At 44.0% G+C, this 23,079-nt stretch overlaps 2 protein-coding genes across 2 annotated transcripts in view; one reads left to right on the top strand and one right to left on the bottom strand.

The window, feature by feature from the left end:
- The window catches only part of LOC309392673 (prosaposin-like), a 68,973-nt gene extending 62,838 nt beyond the window's left edge, over nucleotides 1-6,135 (top strand). Inside the window, exons 11-14 of the mRNA XM_081954101.1 lie at nucleotides 206-408; nucleotides 1,597-1,677; nucleotides 2,996-3,097; nucleotides 5,293-6,135. Of these exons, the coding sequence (XP_081810227.1) occupies nucleotides 206-408; nucleotides 1,597-1,677; nucleotides 2,996-3,097; nucleotides 5,293-5,328 (422 nt within the window). The 3' untranslated portion in view covers nucleotides 5,329-6,135. The remainder of the gene's footprint in view (nucleotides 1-205; nucleotides 409-1,596; nucleotides 1,678-2,995; nucleotides 3,098-5,292) is intronic.
- Nucleotides 6,136-13,554: 7,419 nt separating this feature from the next.
- The window catches only part of CDH23 (cadherin related 23), a 677,284-nt gene continuing 667,759 nt past the window's right edge, over nucleotides 13,555-23,079 (bottom strand). The window contains exons 63-68 of the mRNA XM_081954507.1: nucleotides 21,934-21,974; nucleotides 20,229-20,289; nucleotides 18,495-18,624; nucleotides 15,774-15,896; nucleotides 15,043-15,156; nucleotides 13,555-14,641 (exon numbers count right to left, since the gene is read on the bottom strand). Of these exons, the coding sequence (XP_081810633.1) occupies nucleotides 14,312-14,641; nucleotides 15,043-15,156; nucleotides 15,774-15,896; nucleotides 18,495-18,624; nucleotides 20,229-20,289; nucleotides 21,934-21,974 (799 nt within the window). The 3' untranslated portion in view covers nucleotides 13,555-14,311. The remainder of the gene's footprint in view (nucleotides 14,642-15,042; nucleotides 15,157-15,773; nucleotides 15,897-18,494; nucleotides 18,625-20,228; nucleotides 20,290-21,933; nucleotides 21,975-23,079) is intronic.

Here is a 23,079-nt window from a genome sequence, read left to right as displayed (position 1 = left end):
AGAGCACTCTAGAAGCCTCCTAAATACTATGCATGACCTTTTTTTTTAAACCAAAAATGGGCCGTTTTTGGGAGGTCTGCAGAGTGCAAAAACTTTTTTTTTAATTTGCCTCTTGAAAATCTTGGTGCGTATTATACCCCGAAAAATATGATAAGTTGAAGCCCAGCTGTACACACTAATGCTTGTTTATTTGTTTGTTGTCTAGAGAAAATAGCTCTTGAGGAAATGGCTCCTAAGAAAGTAGCCCTTGAGAAAGTATCAGAAGACAAGGATGGCGAAATGTGTCACATGTGTGTAGTTCTTGTTAATTATATTGATGTTGAACTGAAGAAGAATGAGACACAAGCCCAGATTGGAGATTTCCTTCAAAAGGGATGCCAAATACTCCCAGAAGCTTTGGTATATCCAGTAAGTCAGGGGTCCTCAAACCTTTTAAACAGGGGGCCAATTCACAGTCCTTTAGACTGTTGGAGGGCCAAATCAGCTGGGTGGGTGTGGCTAGGTGGTCATGTGACTGGGTGGGTGTGGCTAGGTGGTCATGTGACTGGATGAGCATGGCCAATTTATCAGCCCATTTTGTCTTTGTTCTTCCTGTACTTGCCTCTCCCCTGCTCACCCATCAGCCCTGGATCATATGGCTGTGAAAAACATCCTGAAAGGCTGTTTTTAAAGCGTTTTTAAAGACTTTTAAAGCACTACTTTACAAGCTGGCAGCGAAGCTGCTTTTCAACCCAGCAGCAGCCCCTCCCCTACTCACCCAATGGTCCTGGATCACGTGGCTGCACTGGCGAGATCCCCCCTCAGTCAGCTGGTCCTTCCCAGCACCCTTCAGCCTTACCTTGATCAGAAGTGCAGTTCAACCGGTGAAATAACTAACCAGAAGTGCAGCTGGGGTGGATGCTCGCTGGAAGATAAGGCCGATGGTGAGGGGCAGGGAAAGGAGCAGGGCTGAATCCCACCACTCCACATGTCGGATACTTTGCATTGATGGGCCGTATCTGGCCCGCGGGCCATAGTTTGAGGATCGGTGCAGTAAGTAGTACTGTGGACAAATTTCCAAGGAGTTGGGATGCTATGGAAGAGTAAAGAAAGAAACTAGATAAACAACCCAGTTGTTTATCTCTCTCCCCATCTTGTTAGGCTTGGTAGAAAAAAGAGGAGTATCCCCTAAATGAACTGCATTATGAGTTATATAACCTTCCTGAAGAGTTACAAACAGTTACCCAAGGTGGTTGGAACATTCGCATTAGTTGGGCAGTACTTGCTGAACAACTTTTGAGAAGATGAAAGAAAGGCTTTGAGGTCCCAGATCGTGAAGAGAGCAACAAGAGTTTGGTCAACCCCAGTAAAATTCTTTGGGAGTTGGCGCGAGGAGCTATTTCCAGACCAACTCTCTCCTTGTAGTCCTTCAGTTGGACTGGACATCAACATATCAAGGAACAATCTGGAGTATACCAGAATAAAGAAGGTCGCTCCAGTTATCATGATTTACCTTCATTCATTTGATTGGAATGAGAAAAAGGTTTAGTTGGTTTTGAAGCTAGAGGGCACCTCCAGGCACCTGCATTAGTTTTACTTCTTTTTGCTTCATCACAGTGTGATCAACTGGTGGACCAATATGAACCAGCTGCTATCCATCTTCTGATAAAGATCATGCAACCAACCTTTGTGTGTGTGGTAAGTCATGTTGGAAAACTCGGCGGGTGAGCAGTTTCAATCCTACTTTTACAAAACCTTTCTTAGGAATGAGTGCCACTGGTTGGACTCTCCGTTTCACAGTACTTAATTGTACGTAAGTTGCCAGTCCTTGAAGGCAATCAATTCTGGAGGCTACCTGACTCAAAAATGAATGTGGGCAGCTAAATCAAAAGTAGAAAACAATAATAAAGAAAACCCCAGGCTTCCAAATATTATTATCCCTCACGGGTGGGCTTCAAAAATTTCAGCAATGGGTTCTTTGCCCAGTTGCTGGGTGGGTGTGGCCATGGTGGGCGTGGCCTAGTAAGCTTCCTGCACCACGGCAGGGCTGTTTTTGCCTTCCCCAGGCTTCGGAGGCTCTCCTCAAGCCTCTGGGAGGGCGAAAACTGCTTCCCCCAGGCTCCAGAGGCCATCCGGAGACCAGAAACAGGTCCATTTCTGGCCTCCCGGAACTTCTGGGAGGCCCGTTTCCCCCCCTCCTTGAGCCTCCGTGTGGGCCCTACACTTACCTCACATCCAAAACGGGCCGTGTGGAGACTCCTAAGAGGGTGGGGTGGGGTGGGTGGGGCCAGCCAGGAGTGGGATTTGGAGGTTCGGCGAAATGGCCATAACATTAGCTATGGGTTCTCCCGAACCTGGGCGAACCAGTAGCAGCCCACTCCTGCTCCTCCTCTGCAATATACAGGCTGAATGTGAAGCATGCACAAACCTCTGGATGTCTAGCAAGAACAATCTGCCCTTTTAAGTGTAAAGGAAGAGGTGGTCAGATGGCCCTGTGAAATTCCACCCCACAGAGCCTTCGTCAACAGGAAAATATTATTTCTGTTTTATTGGGGGCGGGGGGGGGGAGATAGGGAAGGGTAAATGTTAAATAGTTTTATAAACCTCTTTCTGACAAAGTAATATTTCACCACATTCACAGGGATGCAGTGGCTCAGTGGCTAAGATGCAGAGCTTGTCGATCAGAAAGGTTGGCAGTTCGGCGGTTCGAATCCCTAGCGCTGTGTAGTGGAGTGAACTCCCATTACCTGTCCCAGCTTCTGCCAACCTAGCAGTTCGAAAGCATTTAAAATGCAAGTAGAAAAATAATGACCACCATTGGTGGGAAGGTAACAGCGTTCCATGCGCTTTTGGTGTTTAGTCATGCCAGCCACATGACCACGGAGACGTCTTCGGACAGCGCTGGTTTTTCAGCTTTGAAATGGAGATGATCACCGCCCCCTAGAGTCAGGAATGACTAGCATATATGTGCGGTGGGGGAACCTTTACCTTAATATTTCACTCTTTTGCCCCACAGAAAGTAGGAATTTGTCCTGAACCCCCTCATGTGGGAATGGAGGCCTGTTCCCAGGGCCCGACTTTCTGGTGCAAGAATCCTGAGACTGCAGAACAATGCCAGGTAATCGAGCGATAGAATGGGGTGGGGGTGGGAGGAGGAGGAGAGGGAGGGGAAGGAAGGAAAGAAGGAAACTGATTTCATTTTTTAAAAATCTATTTTCAGAAGAAGTAGAAAGAAGGCAATCGTATTTAGTGATAGAAATAGGGATTTTTGCTCTTTTTCTTCTTTATAAACTAATGCTTTCCTTTCTTTAGCCAAACATTGCTGCAAAGGGAGCAACAAATAGCCCAAGATCCTATACCAGTGATGGCTAACCTTTTTGCAATTGCGTGCCAAAAGCGGGGGGAGCGCAGGGGACTCGTGCGTGGGCCTGCCCACACCCATAATACTATGTGCACAACCCCTACACACATGCACGTGCGACCTCTGTCCCCCCCCCACACACACACTTTTGGCACAGGATGACACGGTGGACCTGTTTTTCGCCTTGCCCAGGCTCCAGAGGCTTTCTAGGAGCCTGGGGAAAGCGAAAACGGCCTCCCATTTTGGAGGCCCCCCGGAGAGAGGAAAACGGCCCAACGCACAAACCAGAAGTCCGTTCCTGAACTTCCAGTTTGTGTGTTGGGTTGTTTTTTGCCCTCTGGAGGCTCCAAGTGGGCAAAAAACAGCTGAAAATGAAGGCTGAAGTCAGCTAGCCAAAGCGCTGGAGCTGACAGGGCAACTCCTCACATGCCCTAACAAATGGCTCCGCGTGCCACCTGTAGCACAGGTGGCATAGATTCACCATCATTGTCCTATACAAACCAATACCTGTGGAAGGATGAAAGAAAGAAAAACTGAGAGAATAAGATCATATGCATAGATTTTTTTTTAAAAAAAAAGTTTGCAGCAGAATTCATTTGTAGAGTTTCTGGACTAGTAATATTCTCTTAAACTCACTGTCACTTTCTTGACACACAATCCTATGGATCCACCAATAAGGTGCCAAGCAAGGGATCATTGATGAAACACAGAATCTTTCTTTTTGTCCAAAATAGCTTTCCTAGTTATGAGCCCTGGTGGCGCAGTTGTTAGAGTGCAGTACTGCAGGCTACTTCTGCTGACTGCAATTTGGCAGTTCGAATCTCACCAGGCTCAAGGTTGGCTCAGCCTTCCATCCTTCCGAGGTGGGTAAAATGAGGACCCCAGATTGTTGGGGGCAAATAGGCTGACTCTGTAAACCGCTTAGAGAGGGCTGTAAAAGCACTATGAAGCGGTATATAAGTCTAAGAACTATTGCTAGTTCTTTCACTACAAGAGGTCAAATTGCAAATACATTTCTATGTCTACGAACCAATTCCCTTGTTTGAAAAGTAACTTTATTTTACATTCATAGACATATTTAAAAAGATGGGTCTGTCAGAGTTGCCAGAAGCAACTTCTTGGGTAGAAATGCTTAGATGTGGGTGACGTTTCATTGAAGTCTGAATAAGTCTCATTCATTCTTCCAAGAAAATATCACTAGAATACAGGTCGTTTTCAACTTACAACCACAATTGAGTCCAAAATTTCCATTGCTAAGAGAGACCTTTGTTAAGTGAGCTTTGCCCCCAGTTTACAACCTTTCTTGCCACAGCTCTTAAATGAATCACTGCAGTTGTTAAGTTAGTAACATGGTTGTTAAGTGAGTCCGATTTCCCCATTGTTTTTGCTTGTCAGAAGGTCGCAATAGGGGAAATCACATGACCCTGGGACATTCCAACGGTCATAAATATGAGTCAGTTGCCAAGCACCTGAATTTTGATCGTGTGACAGTGGAGATGCTGCAAAGGTCGTAACTTTGAAAAACGGCCATAAGTCATATTTTTTAGTGGCGTTGTAACTTTGAACGGTCCGAAAACAAAGTGTTGTAAGTTGAGGACTAACCGTACTTAATCGGAGGAATTCCATTCTAGTGCTACTTTGTGTGTGTGTGTGTGTGCATGTTTATATGTTGATAAAAGAAAATAAATGGTCCTAATTCTGAAAAACAGTCACTTTTTTCAGGGCTGTTGTAACTTCGGATGCTTACTATACAAATTGCTGTAAGTCGAGGACTACCTATAGGCTACTCCAATGGGGATCTTCAACTTTGATTGAAAATGGATTTAAAACCGAGACAAGTTGACAAATGCCTCTTAAAGTTCAGGAGTTTGCTGTGCCTCCAGGTTCTCAACCTTTCCTTATGGCCAGTTGTGACATGAATTGAAAACAGCTGTCCTCTCCTTTCTCTGTAGGCCACCGAATACTGCAAACGCCACATGTGGAACTAGAGGAGGAGGTCCTAGCAGTGGAAGAACGTTGGCTGTGATGTTCATTGAGTACATCTTGAAACATGATTTGGGTGAAAAATCTGAATCTTGGCAGAAGCCCATCTTCCTTTCCCACCTTAAGTTCTCAGTCACCAAAGGAGACCACCGTTTCCTTTGCTGATCAAGTTCTGAATCATATTTTTTGTTTTGTTTTGAGCTCTGGTGAGAAAGCAATGTAGTTGAGAAGAGGAGGGTGGAAGGATTAAGAATTCCTTGGGATTGTGTTTATAATAGCAATAACCAATTTTAGGAAGGTAAAACAACCATATAGTCAAAATAACCAGAATAGGTATTTTATGCTGGGATTTTCAAGTGAATAGCTATGTTGCATTTTGGAGATTTCCCTGCACTAAGTGGGGAAATGCTTTAGGATGCTGGTGATCAAAACAGATTGGAAGCAACAACCCCTGCAAAGATAGTGGATATGAAAAGGTGTTGCACCAATGGTGCGCAAAGGACCTTTAAAAATCTTTTTAAAAGATTTGTTCTTTAAAAAAAATGTCAAGGAACATCTTTGCTACTTTTTCTCAAGAAGCTCTGAGTTAAAATAATGTAAATGCTAAACCTTATAGTTATGCTTGAAATGTAGAATAAAGCCATGAGGCTTTCCCTTCGATGCTTATGCACATTTTATCAGCTGGAAAAAAATGATAAATATATGTTGATCTATTTGATATTGACTATCTATAATTGGCAACAGTACCTTTACAAACCCTGTATATTTTCAGATTGGATGCTAAATAAAATCTTGATCCTTGAACCAATGCATATGTTGGATTAACTTCTTGTGAGATTGGTGGTTGTATAAATTTGATAAAAAATTTATCTTGAAAAACCATTTCTTCGGTTTCATTGAGGGGGCTGGGGTGGATGTGGCCGGTATAGGCGTGCCCAGATCAACATCACTCATGTCAGGGGCTCCTATGGTGGCCAAGTGCTAAGGCGGGACTTCCATCAGACCCTCCCTCCCTCTCATCATAATCCCCTCGCTGCCTCCCTCCCTTCTTTCTCTTCTTTTTCCTTCCTTCTTCCTTCTCCTTTCTTCCCATCTTTCATTATTTTTCCTTCCTTGCTCTCTTCCCATCTTCCCTTCTTTTTCTTTGTCTTTCTTCTTTCCCTTTCTCCTTCCCTGTCCCTTCTTGCATGCTCAAATGCAAAAGGGGAAACGTTACTCCTTTTGTTTTGTTTTTAGTTTGTTTTGCTAGCCCTCTGCCAGCGAAAACAGAGCTTGGCAGTGACGTGCGGTGAGGTTTATGACTGGTGAGGCACTGACACAGTGCTGGGTTTCAAATATTTTTAGACTTGTGGACTTCAACTCCCAGAATTCCACAGCCAGGCATGCTCAGTTCCGATTTAAAGCGACAGCATTTGTTTTTCTCCTTTGCTCCTTCTTTCTTTTTCTTTTTCTTCTCCTTCCCCTCCTTCCTCCCTCTCTCCCTTCCTCCCCCTCTCTCAAACACACACACACACACACAGAGAAGTTGGATTGGACTATCTCTCCTACCCCTTCCCTCTCTCACTCACTCTCAAACAACCCCCCCCCCACAAAAGTTGGATTGGATATCTTTTCCAGTGGCTTGAAAGCAGCTCCTCTGCCATCCCCCGCCCCCATTCCCCTGCTGCCTTTCCCAAACACCTCCACCATTGCAAATGCAGCCTGCTGTCTGGGTGGGAAATGCCTGGAACACAATAAAGCCCACCCACCACCTCCTGCTGGCAGGCTGGGGTGAGAGGAGAGGCAGAGAAGCCGGAGGGGAGCCGAGCCGAGCCTTCCAAAAGAAAGAGGTTGGGGGAAAGTGTGTGTACTACAGCATGGCTCTTTGCCTGGCTTCCTGCCTCCTCCTGTGGTCTCCTCAGTGCTTGCTTGTGCTCTCCCTCCCCAAGTGTAGTTTGATTGCAGGTGGAGCCATGTTGCCTTTTCAAACTTGTAATGAGTGAAGCTGGGCTAGATTTTTATATAGTTTTATCCAGCTGCGTGTGTGTGAGAGAGAAATGAATGGGGGCCTGGGGAGGAAGTCACTACACTTGGGGAGGGAGAGCACCAGTGAGGTTAAGCAGAGTCATCCACGGTGAGGCAGCAACTAGCTCAGCTTTTTCCTTTTAATTTTTTTTTTCATGATGAGAGTGGTGAGGCTGTGCCTCACTTGCCTCACCTGACTGCACATCACTGGAGCTTGGGGGGTGGGGGCAGTGCTCCTGAACTCTGTTCTTGTTGGCAGAGGGCTGCCGGAGGCTGCCGCCACTGCCAACGGTGCTCCATTTTCACTGGCAGAGACTGGTGTTATGCTGTTTTCAGGGCAGCTCCATGGACCAGATCAAATCACCCTTGTTCAATAGATTTGCAGTCCTTTGATACAAATAAAATAATTTACTCAAAACTTGTAGAGGAAAAAAACAGAAAAATGCCACTTCTTCACATCCCAGAGAAGCCAATAGGAACAGATATTTAGACTGGCAGTATATGGATTTCCTGCCTGATATTGCTATCAATATTGTTCACACCCTAATCCTTTTGTAATAGCATAAACCTGAAGGTGATTCACACTAGTTCAGAAGGTACAGTTGAGCATTACGATGACCATCAAAATTTGTTATGATGAAGACTTATCTAGGCATATGAAAAGCAATAAAAACCCTTTACTTGTGTGTGTAGAAGTAACCATCTGTATGCAAATCTTTCCCAGGTCTGAATAATTCTGTGTTCTGCGTTCTGTTAATTAAAGCTGCAGTTCTTATCCACTTTCCTGGAATAAGTGCAAGATCTGATTCTTTTATAATATCATGGGATGCTAATGAGTGAATGAAGGAAGCAAAGCTTTCACTTAGAATTCTGCAGGTTTTAGGGCGAAAAGCTGTTCGGGGGGGATTACCCAAGCCTTTGCCTAATTAATGGATAGATGCTTTGTCTCGATCTTATGCAACACACAATGAAAGAGAGGTTTTGAAGCAATTGGCTTTGATGACAACTTGTAACTATAGAAACATTGGCATGTAAGTGGTAAGTTGGGGTACAAGGCATTTGAAAGAGGGACTTTGTACTACCATGAGCCCATGAATAAAGCTTCTCTCCTTGAGTCATTAAAACAATTGTGCCTTTTGAAAAGATGGTTCAGTTGTTTCAAAAATCCGATATCTACCAGGTTCCTTTAGAACAGGATTTCCCTAGCTTGGCAACTTTAAGGCACATGGACTTCAATCCCCAGAACTCCCATTCCCATTGTGAGTAAAAGCCATCACTCCCCGAATCCTAGCTTCTGAACCAGTGACCCACATGACAGTCGGTGCTGTGCTTGACAATTGGGGAGCGTTGAGACAGGGGTGGGTTTCAAAAATGTTTACTACCGGTTTGGTGGGCGTGGCTACATGGGGCATGTGACTGAGTGGGCATGGCCAACTTGACATCACATGCACACTCAGTCACATGACCCCCTCACCAAGCCATGGCCACCAAAACGATGGCGAAGTTTTGACTGGGGTGGCGGGGCGCTCCAGTCTCGCCAGAGCTAAGGGAGCACCTGCCAACTACTCAGTAAGAAAATATAGTTTCTGTCCTCCCTGGCCCCCAAGAACACTCTGCAGGCTTCAGCAGGGCTGGGGGAAGGCAAAAACGCCCCCGTTTTTGCAAAAAAAGGAGGCATTTTTGCCTTTTTCCAGCCCTGCCGAAGCCTGCAGAGTACTTCTGGAGGCTGGGGGAAAGCAAAAATGTTTCCGTTTTGGGCCAAAAATGTCCCTTTTTTTGCAAAAATGCAGGCATTTTTTGCCTTCTCCCAGCCCTGCTGAAGTCTGCAGAATGCTTCTGGAGGATGGGGGAAGGCAAAAATGACCTCTCTGGGACTCTTTCCGACTGCTCTTCGGAGAACTGGGGACGTACTGCCTCTCTCAAGTCTTTTGGGGTTTTTCCCCCTCTAGGCCGGTCACAGATTGTTCTTGCTAGAGATCCAGAGGGCTGTGCATACCTGCCATCTCCCTCCAAACTCCTTTTCCTGTTTCTTCTTCTGCTTCACATTCAGCCTGTATATTGCAGAGGAAGACCAGGAGTGGGCTGGTCCAAAAGCCCTCGCCCGCCAGCATTTGCCAAGAGCAAGTCCTCCTTGTTTACAAAGGGGCTCTCAAAGAGAATGAAGTGGGTGTGGCGCACCCAGAGCTACCGCTTCTTCGCAACAGACGAGGACCTCTTCCGCTTGGAGCTCCAAACTGCGGGGAATGGGGGGGGGGCTGCAAAGCTGGCAGCTTCGGGGGGAGGGGCTCCTTCCCTCAGTGGTTCATTTTGTTACCTCTAGGTGGCTATGCTGGCTTTGTCCTTAAAGGCTGCTGCTCCGTGCCTTTTGATCTTTCTTGGGTGTGGAGAAAAGCGACCCTGTGAAGGGCCTGAGCCTGCTGCTGAACTTGAAAACCGAGAGGCTTTCTAAAAAGATCTCTGGTCACTGCCACCATCTTCGTGCATGTGCAGCTTTCTTCTCACTGGCTGGAGGACTTTTTGGCGCCCTGTGGCAGCGGCTGGATGGAAAAGAAGCCTGTGATTCTCTGGCACTCAAAGAGGCGGCTAAGAGGCTTCTTTGCCAGCCAGCCACTTCCCAGCTCCAGTCAGCTTGCCATCTAGTGGACACGAGCAGCGACCAGGGTACCGATTCGGGGCATGGCCAGCCTGCCGGTATTACCAGTTTGGAGAGCCAGTCTCGATTTTTACTACTGGTTCTACCGAACCAGTCTGAACCGGTAGGAATCCACCTCTGGCCTGACAAATGGGGAGCATTGGAGATCCTCTCCATCTCTATGTGGTCAAATGCAATTGCATTGTTCCACAACTCTTTCAAATGTTTTCACTGGTCAAACAAATATCTCGAAGTTGTAGAAATGCCATATTTTTGGTAAACACTGAAACATTTGTTATCTCTCTCATCTGTCTGTCTGTCCATCTGTCCATATCTATCTTTATTCTTTTTATCTATCTCACTTAGCTATCTATATCTATCTATCTATCTATCTATCTATCTATCTATCTATCTATCTATCTATCTATCTATCTATCTATCTATCTATCATCTATCTATCATCTATCTATCATCTATCTATCTATCTATCTATCTATCTATCTATCTATCTATCTATCTATCTATCTATCTATCTATCATCTATATCATCTATACGCAGGTAGTCCTCAACCTCTGATCACAATTAAGCCCAAAATTTGTAATGCCAAGTGAACATTTGTTGAGTTTGCCCCATTTTACGACTTTTCTTGCCACAGTTGTTAAGTAAATCCTTTGTTAAGTTACTAACATCGTTGCTAAATGAATCTGACTTCCCCATTGATTTTGCTTGTCAGAAGGTCGCCAAAGCTGATCACATGACTCCAGGACACTGCAATGGTCATAAATGTGAGTCAGTTGACAAGCATCTGAAATTTGATCATGTGACCATGGGGATGCTACACTGGTCGTAATTGTGAAAAATGGTCATAAGTCACTTTTTTCAGTGCTGTTGTAACTTTGAACGGTCACAAAAAAATTTTTTTTTTTAGGACTAGCTATATCTCATCTATCTTATTTGAATAGAAAGTAGGTTTGCCTTTTCAGGTTACACCAAAGTGAAAATAATCATTCCCACCAAAACTCCCTTTCTGCAGAACTCTCTGAATCCAAACAATATCGGGCACAAATAACAGCAAAACAGAATGTAAAATGTAAACCTTTCCTTTAGTTTCATCTCTTCCATTATATTTCACAGACAAATTAAAACAAAAAAGAAGTCAACATTAAATTGTGCTATGTGATCCAAGAGCTGAACAAGTGGGAAAAGTCATGGTGTTGGTAGACGTAGGAAACGTAGGATTTAGGTATTATTAGATATATTTATGGAGATTCTCAGTCATCTGGGTTACGGTTGTCCCAAAGATGCTTTTTCAGGAAGCAACTGGACTTTCTGTTTTTTCTTTGAAGAAGCTTCGCTTCTCAGCCAAGAAGCTTCTTCAGCTCTGACTGGATGAGAAGCAAAACATCTTCAAAGAAAAACAGAAAGTCCAATTCCCTCTTGAAAAAGCATCTTTTTGGACTATTAGTTACTGTATATGGTTACATTGGTATGACTCAAGCACAATCTTTTGAATGGATGATTAGAATTTAGGGATGACAATGAAGTGAGGCAAGTATTTGCTGCCATTGAACTCCTATCTTAGGGCAAATGTTTTAGAAGCAAATTATTTGTAGGTATTACTAAAGGTAAAGGTTCCCCTCACACATATGTGCTAGTTGTTCCTGACTCTAGGAGGTGATGCTCATCTCCGTTTCAAAGCCAAAGAGCCAGTGCTGTCCAAAGACGTCTCCGTGGTCATGTGGCTGATATGATTAAATGCCAAAGGCGCACAGAGTACTGTTACCTTCCCACCAAAGGTCGTCCCTATTTTTCTATTTGCATTTTTATGTGCTTTCGAATTGCTATGTTGCCAGAAGCTAAGGCAAGTAATGGGAGCTCACTCCATTACGTGGCTAGGGATTCAAACCGCCAAACTGCTGACCTTTCTGATCGACAAGCTTAGCATCTTAGCCACTGAACCACCACGTCCCTATAGGTATACATATGTGTGTGTGTGTGTGTGTGTGTGTAGTAACAATACCTCCCCTTTCCCCTCCAGATCAACATCTGGAGAAAGCACATCTGTAATGAACAGGTGAGTTCTGTCACAAATAGTTCTTGGTTTATGCAAATTTATAGTGCTGGAGCCACCTGAACTTATATAATAAGAAACCCACAATTCAGCAGCTTGAGAATACTGCTTTTGATTTTTGAATGCTTATTTCAAGTCATCTTAACATTTCAGGAAAAACTGATAGCATCTACCGTGTTTCCCCGAAAATAAGACTGGGTCATATTAATTTTTGCTCAAAAAAACGCATCAGGACTTATTTTCCGGTTAGGTCTTATTTTCAGGGAAATACGGTACTAAATGCATCTGTCTGGCTGAGGATCTTAACTGGGTTTTATTTTGGGGGTAGGGCTTATATTATGAGCCTCCTGAAAAACCATGCTAGGGTTTATTTTTTGGCTGGGTCTTATTTTCAGGGAAACAGGATAATAAAGAGTTAGAAGCTAAAGAAGATACTTTGCTACTTCAGCAGGAAATGTATGCTTGACAGCTGTGGCTGAAAATCCTGATAAGCAAGTGCATATGCAATGCACCATTGCATGTTGCTATTTAATGGCAATTAGAAGCTTCCTGTGACGAGGTACAACTTCCAACCTCCTATGTTCTACCAGTTGTTGAGATTGCAAATTTACATGTAATAATCCAAGACAGCAGCCATTTCAGCCAATAAGACATAGTAAAACTGACATTTCAATAAACAGCTATGGTGCAAAGGCTGGTGATAGTAGCCAAATGTTATATGAATGCAATTCCTATATATGAATGATAAATAACATTTTTTGCCTGCAAATTCCAGCAAACAGAACAGTCTACTCTTGAACACCTATGGCTATTTTTTATGCATTAGATCATCTTCCAGTTTGTCATGCTTCTCTTCAAACTTTGCTTTTAGGCCTATGGAGTTGTTGTTCTTCTATTATCTTAACTTTTGCTAAATTGATTCATATAAATATCAGGTAAAAGACCATATTTTTTGGAGTATAAAACGCACCAAGATTTTGAAGAGGCAAATTTTAAAAAAGTTTTTGCATTCTGCAAACCTCCCAAAAACGGCCTGTTTTTTTGTGAAAACGCCCCTGCTTTCTGTCAAAAAAATGGCTGTGCATAGCTTTTAGGAGGCTTATAGAGTGCTCCTGGGGACTGTGGGGGCAAAAACGAGCAAAAAATGGCCTGCTTTTCACTCATTTTTGCCTTCCCCAGCCCTCAGGATTACTCTATAAGCCTCCTAAAGGCTATGCATGACCATTTTTGCAAAGGGGGTGGTGTTTCGGGAGGCCATAAATGCTGTATTCAGTGTATAAGAGGCACCCAGATTTTCATCCTTTTTTGGGGGGAGAAAGGTGTGTCTTATACTCCAAAAAATACACTTTAAATACCCTTCCTTGGTAGTCTTAGGAATCTGTTACTTCATTGATGAATGCAAATATAATTCTGATTTTTCTGCTGGAGTGTGTGCATTCAGTCTAAAGTAATTATGAAACCTATAACAAAATGGTTAACATGACATTTGGGATGGAAAAAAGGACACACAGATTAACCAAATTCATGTGTAATGTATTTCTGGTTCCTTTAACAGACCATTCCAAAAACTCTCAACACATCATTGTTTGAAATAAAAGAAGAAGAAAAAAATTACACACCAACACTCTGACATTCAGAACCTTAATTAGTCACTCTGTTTGGTTGCTGAAATATTTTTGTAAGCCAGCAAAATGAAAACATGGCTTCAGGTTTCTTTTTCGGGAGATATGACAACACGGAGTAATGCTGAACAGATTTATGGAGCTTCCTGAAGTTTATCACACAGCTATTGTGTGTGAGATCAAATGGAACATCGTAGAATCATCTTAGCTGCATTCAGTTGGTAGTCATCACTCCCTGCTATCAGGGTGGGGAGAAGACATTGATCCAGTCGAGAACCTGTTATATAGAGCCTTGTTGACCCTACTGATGGAACATGGCACCATGATTATTGCAATTCTAGCTTTAAGCTTATATCCCAGGGCCTCCCACAGCTTTTTTTTTTGAAACACTTTATATCTGAAAAACAAAATTAAGAGAGCGAGTCAAATCTTTGAGCATCTGGTCCTGAGAGCCTCCATCCCTGGAGCTAAGCTCTTCAGGACTGTCAGAACAAAGGAATGTCTTATCTTGATCAGACTGACTCTGGAACAGGCGGTGGCCTGGCATTGGTGACCCTGCCCTCTTCTCTTCTCTTGTCCTTTAGTCTGTACTCCTCCTTCAGGAGTCTGTGTAGGCCCAGGATCCCTTGGAGGGCTACACCAGTGACGCCACTTCTAGTCATAACTCCGTGATCTCCAGTGGGCTCTCCATGATCACTTCTCTCATCTTGTGCATAGGGGTGGATTTGGCAGACTCCGTACGAGCGTTTCTGTCACAGTAGGACCCACCTTCAGCAGTCAGTGTCTCTAAGGAGCGAGCTAGTATTTTCTGGTCATCCTCAGGAAGGCTGTTGAGGTCCGAGGTGAGGAGTGTGCCTGTGCTACCATGGACCACATGGATGCCATCAGGTCCCTTGAGCTCAATAGGCTGCTGATGCCGAAAGCGAAGACTCCCTTGACTAGGGCTCCTTGGTTCCTCCTCCTCTTCATCCAGATCATTCTGTATCAACTAGAAAAAGAAAAAAAAAAGACCAGGATGGAAATCAACATATTGTCAACTCCCAACATTGTCATAGTGAGAGAAGGGGGGGAATTAAGAAATTCTTAATTTCTTGGCAGGCAAAAAACTCTGGAGAGTGTGGTAACCAATGGTATCAAAAGACACACAAAACCCCAAGGAAAAGAATATTTCACCTGTTCAAATGAAGAGTGTTAAGAACTCCGGTCTTCAATAGAATAGAAATAACCAAAGTTAATATTTGGCAAACCTTTGCTCTTGGAAACTTAGAACTCCAGAGAAAACTAGCACCATATCATAGGTCCAGAAGGATTTAGCTCTGAAAGACAGACACTCCAACCCAGTGGGCACTGCAAACATTTTCTTGAACCCCATGCACACACAGATTCTACCTCAGAGACTGAGGACTGGTCCCCGTGGCTGGTGGTGGCTTTATGCACCATCCGCTCAGCAAGCAGTCTTTTCAGCCGCATGTAGTCGTCCAAGACTACCTTTAAAAGAGACGCCTGGAGGGAGGGAAGGAATGGGCAATGGGAGACATTATACTGGACTCTTTTGGACTGGACCTGAAATTAACCGTCCTAGGGAACCCTCATGAGACGTTCCTCTAAACCAGGGGTGAAATCAACTCACCTTTGTTAGCAGTTCACAAATGTGAGGGCGCCCGCTACCTCCACGCATGCGCAGGACCTTCTGTGCATGCGCGGAGCGTCAAAAATGGGATGTGATGACATCCGGGTGGGTGGGCGGAGCCTCCCATCCGCCACCGCTACCAGTTCGCCCGAACCGAATAGAACTGGCTGAACTGCACCACTTTTCTAAAGCCCGATGGATATTTTCCCTCAGATTTTTTTTTTAAAATAGTGGAAACAATTATCTGAAGACCACCTCAGATTTGGAAGAAATGCTTTCCAATCGCATGTCCCTGCATTAAATAGGATTCTGGATGGACATTCAAAAGTTCTGTACTAAACATACGCCAAAGAGTCAATTTATTTTTTAAAAAAATATTCTCCTGTGACTTTTTAAGCAAAAATTGCTAGCAGCCTATGTGGCAGCAGATGATATTTGCTAGAAAGCTGAAGATTACGATGTCAAGGACATTGATGGCATAGATACCCACCTTGATAGGCCCTTCTCTCATGATCTGGCCTAGCTTTGCAATATTATCGTACTCCTGAATAGCTGCCCTCAGATAGCGATCTTCTTCTGGCTTGGAAGCTGAAGGGCCTCGCCCAAAGGTTCCCTAAAAAGAAGAAACTTAGAAGAACTTCTGTGGCCTCAACAAGGCCTGAAGGAAATGGATTTTTCTCAGAAATTCTATTCAATTCCATAACTGTTAGAAACTTTTCCATGTAAATCATTTTTGCTTTCTAGTGGCCAACTCTCTTGGTCAAATTAATTATTAAGGATACCTGCAGCAAGTTGAGTAAAATTACATAAAAATAAAGGAGGTGCTGGGCTCCCCAGCAAATACAGCAATATATTACCTCACAGTCAACTTTTATTATTTCCAACCTTAGCAATTTGAAGCAGAACTAAAGCTACCACCCTAGTTTTAAGCTAAAAAAAAAAAAACCTTCTGCTTTGGTTACCAGGATTTAGGCTCACAGACATTGTAACAAATATCCTGACATAACAGGATAGTGAAGTTTGACCTGGAAAGGCAATTTAAATTGCACGAAATCATAGCATAATTGTAAAAAAAAAAAAAAAAGCATTTGTTTACTATCCATTTTGACTTTCTGCAGAAAGTAGAGTTTTTGTTTAAAGCAGTGTTTCTCAACCGTGGCAACTTGAAGATGTCTGGACTTCAAGTCCCAGAATTCCTCAGCCAGCGATCTTGGAGTCCTAGTGGACAACCATTTAAATATGAGCCAGCAGTGTGCAGCAGCTGCCAAAAAAGCCAACACAGTTCTAGGCTGCATCAACAGAGGGATAGAATCAAGATCACATGAAGTGTTAATACCACTTTATAATGCCTTGGTAAGGCCACACTTGGAATACTGCATTCAGTTCTGGTCGCCACGATGTAAAAAAGATGTGGAGACTCTAGAAAGAGTGCAGAGAAGAGCAACAAAGATGATTAGGGGACTGGAGACTAAAACATATGAAGAACGGTTGCAGGAACTGGGTATGTTTAGCTTAAGAGAAAGAAGGACAAGGGGAGACATGATAGCATTGTTCCAATATCTCAGGGGTTGCCACAAAGAAGAGGGAGTCAAACTATTCTCCAAGGCACCTGAGGGCAGAACAAGAAGCAATGGGTGGAAACTAATCAAGGAGAGAAGCAACTTAGAACTGAGGAGAAATTTCCTGACAGAACAATTAATCAGTGGAACAGCTTGCCTCCAGAAGTTATGAATGCCCCAACACTGGAAGTCTTTAAGAAGATGTTGGATAGCCATCTGTCTGAAACGGTATAGGGCAGCGATGGCGAACCTTTTTTGGCTCGCGTGCCACAAGTGGGGGGAGCGCAAGGGGGTCGTGTGTGGGCGTGCCACACCCATAATGCAACGTGCAACCCCCCCAGTGCGCATGCACGCACAACGTGCAACCCCCCCCCATTTTACATGCTTTTTTCACCCTCCCCAGGCTCCAGAGGCTTTATAGGAGCCTGGGGAGGGCGAAAAGAGCCTCCCCCGCACCCCCGGAGGCCCTCCGGAGGCTTCAGGGACCGTCCGGAGGCTTCCCTGAAGCCTTCGGAATGCTTAAAACCACCATCCGAGCAAACCGGAAGTGGCTTCCGGTTTGCTCGGAGGGTGGTTTTAAGCGTTCCAAAGGCTTCAGGGAAGCCTCCGGACGGTTCCTGAAGCCTCCGGGGGGGCGGGGGAGGATCTTTTCGCCCTCCCCAGGCTCCTATAAAGCGTCTGGAGCCTGGGGAAGGCGAAAAATAGCTTTTAAAAAGGTGAAATCAGCTGGCCAGCGTGCGCATGCGCGCTGGCCAGCTGACAGGGCAGCGCCTCGCGTGCCCTGACAAATGGCTCCGCGTGCCACTTGTGGCACACGTGCCATAGGTTCGCCATCACTGGTATAGGGTTTCCTGCCTAGGCAGGGGGTTGGACTAGAAGGCCTCCAAGGTCCCTTCCAACTCTAGTATTGTATTGTATTGTATTGTATTGTATTGTATTGTATTGTATTGTATTGTATTGGTTTAAAGGGTGAAATGTGCAAAATAACACCTTAATGAAAGTATTCCCACTTCTGTAGTTGTCTTCAACGAGTTACACAAGTACAAAACAATTGGGAGGTGCATAGTCATGTCACACATTGCTCCTCCTTGTTCCCCGCAGGTATTCATGATCACATTAATCCAATTTTCCCCTACTATCAGGGGTGGGCTGCTGGGGGGTTCGAACGGGTTCGGGCAATCCTCTAGCTAGGATTCTGCCCATTTTGATGAACTCCTTAATGCCATCCCTGGCTGGCCCCGCCCATCTTGCCCCTCCCAGGAGTCTCCACGCAGCCCGTTCATCATGCCAGGTAAGTGCAGGGCTTGAGGAGGGGGATAAATGGGCCTAACCGAGGTTCCAGAAGTCCAGAAATGGGCTTGTTTCCAGCCTACAGAAGGCTTCCGGAACGTGGGGAAGCAGTTTTTGCCCTCCCGGAGGCTCGCAAAAAGCTTCCGGAGCCCGGGCAGGGTGAACCCGCTCTCCCCTCCGCCATGGTGCAGGAGGCTGACTAGGCCATACCCACCGTGGCCACGCCCACCCAGCAGCAGGGAAGTGAACCCGTTGCTGCAATTTTTGAAGCCCACCCCTGCCTACTGTTGCTACTTTTGACAGAGTTAGGCCATTAGGCTGGCGGTTTTTAAAACCCTGATACTAAGCAGCTATCATCTCACATGGGTCCTGGTTGGACTATTCCATAAGTCTGTGATTTCACTCAGGTTCTCAGGTAGGTCATCTTCGTGTTCAGCTTGTGCTGCCAATTCCAGATTTCTGCAGAATGGGTCCAGCCACACAGGGTTTGCTCTGTCAGGGATAGATGAAGCCTAGAATGAAACTGTAGCCAACTTTGAAGACTGTTTAGAAGAACACAGCAGTAAAACAGGGTTTTGAAAGAGAATAAACAAATATATGTAGCGATATATGAAGAGAATTGGTGTGTCTAGTGAAAAAAAAGAACTAAGGGGTGGCATGATAGCAGTGTTCCAATATGTGAGGAGCAGCCACAAAGAAGAGGGAGTCAAGCTATTTTCCAAAGCACCAGAAGGTAAGATAAGAAACAATGGATGAAACTAATCAAGGAAATTGGAATTCAGGAGAAATTTCCTAACAGTGAGAACAATTAACCAGAGGAAAAGTTTGCCTTCAGAAGTTGTGGGTGCTTCATCACTGGAGTTTTTAAAGAAGAGAATGGACATGTCTATGGAGATTCTAAATCATCGAAGTCATGGTTGTCCCAAAGATGCTTTTTCAAGAGGCAACTGGACTTTCTGGTTTTTCTTTGAAGATATTTCTTGGATGAGAAGTCAAACATCTTCAAAGAATAACCAGAAGATCCAGTTGCCTCTTGAAAAAGCACCTTTGGGACAAGAGAATGGACAGTTACTTGTCTGAAATGGTATAGGGTCTCCTGCTTCAGCAGGGGGTTGGACTAGAAGACTTCCAAGGTCCCTTCCAACTCTGTTATTTTGTTATACAGTTTAGTATTAAAAGTACATGATGTGGGTTGGTGGGTGTGGCAGGGGAAGGATACTGCAATATCCCCATTTCCTCCCGATCAGCTGGGACTCAGGAGGCAGAGAATAGATGGGGATGGGGCCAGTCAGAGGTGGTATTTACCGGTTCTCCAAACTACTCAAAATTTCCGCTATCGGTTCTCCAGAACTGGTGAGAACCTGCTGAATACCACCTCTGGGGTGGGGAGAGGGACGGAGACAGTGGTGGGTTTATACCGGTTTTACTACTGGTCCGTGCGTGCGCGACACTTCTGCGTGGAGCCTCCCACTACCGCCACAACCAGTTTGACTGAACAGGGCTGAACTGGGAGCAATCCACCTCTGGACAGATTGATTTTTGAGAACAATCTTAAATATGACAAGTCACTTGACATATGTTTCATTTCTTTGGCTGGAAGATTTACTGTGGGTAGTGTTACCAAATACCTGCCATGGCTGCTTATGTTACAGATGAAATTGGACAAATAGTAGCTTAATGATCTACAATCAGAGGCAAAGGTAGGGTTTTCTCAACAAACTCAACATTATTATTTGCAAAGTGTTCTGCTTCAATCCCTTCTCAAACAGGGCAAGCTACACAATTAATGGACCCCTAAATTTAATGGAGATGCAGGACTCTGGCAGCTGATTGAGAACAAGAGTCATATCTTCCAACTGGGTCTTTCTTTCCCAGAGTATTCATGAAGGAGGCATTACTTTAACTGGGAATGGATTCCGTTCCATGACACCTGAATCTCCAATCATATCATACATAAAATAGTCCTGTGTGAAACCTTTAAATCTTGTCCAGACATGAAAAATTAACCTGATAAGTTTTTAGTTGAATTTATTTCTATGTGATATGTCTAAGGTTAGAACTAAATTGGGCCCCTTGTTTCTGAAATCTGAACTTACCCATCAAAGGAATATTTGTTTGTGTTTGGCATATCCATGATGTCCATGAAATCTCGGTTACCTGCAAAACAGAATGTGTTGAATTTACCAAGCATAATTTATGTCAATTAGTTTAGAGTTTTGTCTCTTTTAATACGGCCTTTCTGGAGTATGATTTTAAAAGTAGATTCATATCACTGAAAATTTACCAGTGAATTTTTTTCCAGCCAGTTCTTAGAATGTCAAAGAAAATTTTACAGATTGACGTTACTTCCAAACTAACAGTTCAATCTGAAATGTGCAACTTTAGTCCACCTAGGTCAGTGGTGGGCAACCTTTTTTTTCAACTGAGCCAAATCTCGCAAAAACCACGATTGAAATTTATTTTGAGAGCCACATTTTTAAAACCGAAAATACATAGGATGGTACACTGTTTTTAGTTTCAATAAACTCTGGCATTTGAAGCATGCAAGTCTTAAAGCTGTCAAGTTGCAAGACCCTTGCACCCCTAACCCTTTAGAAAAAAACCCCCAGGGGTCTTCAAACCTGACAGCCTTAAGACTTGTGGACTTCAACTCCCAGAATTCCTCCTCCAGTCATGTTGGCTCAGGAACTCTGGCATTGAAGCATGCAAGTCTTAAAGCTGTCAAGTTGCAAGACCCTCGCACCCCCAACCCTTTAGAAAAAAAAAAAACCAGGGTCTTCAAACCTGACAGCTTGAAGACTTGTGGACTTCAACTCCCAGAATTGAAGTCCACCAAGGGCATCAATCATATTAGCCCAGGGATCTGCAAAATTGGCTCTTAAGACTGGTGGACTTCAACTCCCAGAATTCTGAGAATTGAAGTCCACCAGTCTTAAAACAGCCAACTTTGCAGACCTCTGTGTTAGCCCAAAGCCTGGCGCTGGGCGGGCCTTGCTCCCCCATTGGTGGAGCCCCAGGAAGCGAGGAGGGAGAAAAAGAGACGGAGGCCAAGGAGCTTCCCCCCCCCCCCCCGCGGCGTGATCGGCTAATTTGCTACTGCCCGCCCGGCTCCCTGGTTAGATTTTTGCTGGGAGTGGGCGGGGGGGAAGCTCCTTAGCCTCCGTTTCTTTTTCTGCCTCCTCGCTTCTTGTCCCCGCCCGACTTCAGGATCCTCCCTAATCATTGTGGATCGAAAAGAAAAAAGGGAAAGGGGCGCTTGTTTTGAAGTGCCCGAGAGGAGGGAGGGGAGCAGGCGCTTCAAAACAAGCGCCCCTTTCCCTTTTTTCTTTTCGATCCACAATGATTAGGGAGGATAATAATCTGGCACACAGAAGAGCCGCATTAAAATGTGTAAAGAGCCGCTTGTGGCTCGCGAGCCGCGGCTTGCCGACCACTGACCTAGGTGATATTAGTGCCAATTGTTACATTCTTGTGTTTTCTCTATTGTCTATCCAATAAATATGAAAATAACATCAACAAAGAATAAGTTATTGAATCTTTACAGTGGATTTCTGATGAGTAGAATCTAATTCTGTGTTAGCCTTTTGAAGGATTACTGGATATTTCAACACTTTATAGATTGCTGTGAACATTCTTTACTTAATTTACCTTCTAATTACATAATGTTGAAAAAACAATGCTTAATAAATCTTAAGAGAGATACAGTGTGGGAGCCTTTTATAAGTCGGCGTTATGAATGATGACATCCAATGATTAGCATTTTCCCCCACAATGAAAAAACAAAATTTGAATATTATTTACCTGCGGAACCAGCCACAATTGCTTTCAATTTTCTTTTGTGTCTGCAAAAAAAAATTAAAAGTAGTAATCAACTGGCATGGGCAAGAATATAAATATCATGATATTTCTTCGTAAGCTTTACATGAATTAGATCAAGCTTCTCACCCACTGCTCTTTTCCCAAATAGAAAAGGACAAAACTTTTGTTACTAGTAGGCAGATTTTTTAGCTAAGACTGTCCTTATTTACTTATTGGTTTATTTAGAAGATGTGTATCTTATTATACACAACTCATGGTGGTCTACATCATGTTTCTTCCCCCTATTTTGCCCACAACAGCCGTTCTCTGAGATGGGCTGAGTTGAGGGGGAACAACTGACCCAAAGTCACTCAAACAGTTTCTGTGCTTAAGAGGATGAGAATTCATGGTGTCCCAGTTTAGTCCCAGTCTAGCACCTCAGCTCCTCAAAAAGCCACCATTTTAAAATCATGGGCAGATCAACACAACATCTGCAGATTTTCTCCAGCTGCACAAACTTTATCCAGCTACGGTAATGACCCTGTTTCAGAGAGCCGTAGCTAAAGCTATCAACTTTTGTAGGCTTCAATCTTATTTAGCCTCTTATTTGGTAAAAGACTGGGATAGTATTTGTGACTAGAATACTAAAAACTACTATTTCAAGGTTAGAGCGTTCAAAAAGCAACTCTAAATAGTTTTACTCAAGAATGTCCTGAAAACATGATTAAAAACATGGCCACAATGCAATAATTGTAGTTCCTCCTATTGGTTATGTGAAATGTGGCTGCCATATTGATTTTCTTACAATACCCAAGAGACAGTCCTGGCTTTACTCTGAGAACACTTTAAGTTGCTCTTCTGTTATTATCGTTACTACTACTACTACTACTACTACTACTACTACTACTACTACTACTACTATTATTATTATTATACGATTGTATCACAGCGGCCAGTTGTTTTGCCGGATTTGGCATTGATTACTAGTCGGGCCCCACCCAGGGGCCTAGGACGCCGTAACGTATTTTCGTAATATACGTGCAGATCCAAGCAGTGCAGCTTTTTGCATTTGACTGATGGTGTCAAGTTTTGTCAAGTTTTAACTGTTTTAAATGTAATTCCAGTGCTTTTGGAATAGCACCCAGTGTG

Source organism: Natrix helvetica (assembly GCF_964273705.1).
Source record: "Natrix helvetica genome assembly, chromosome: 5".
Taxonomy (NCBI): domain Eukaryota; kingdom Metazoa; phylum Chordata; class Lepidosauria; order Squamata; family Natricidae; genus Natrix; species Natrix helvetica.
This window is presented reverse-complemented; position numbering and strand designations above follow the sequence as displayed.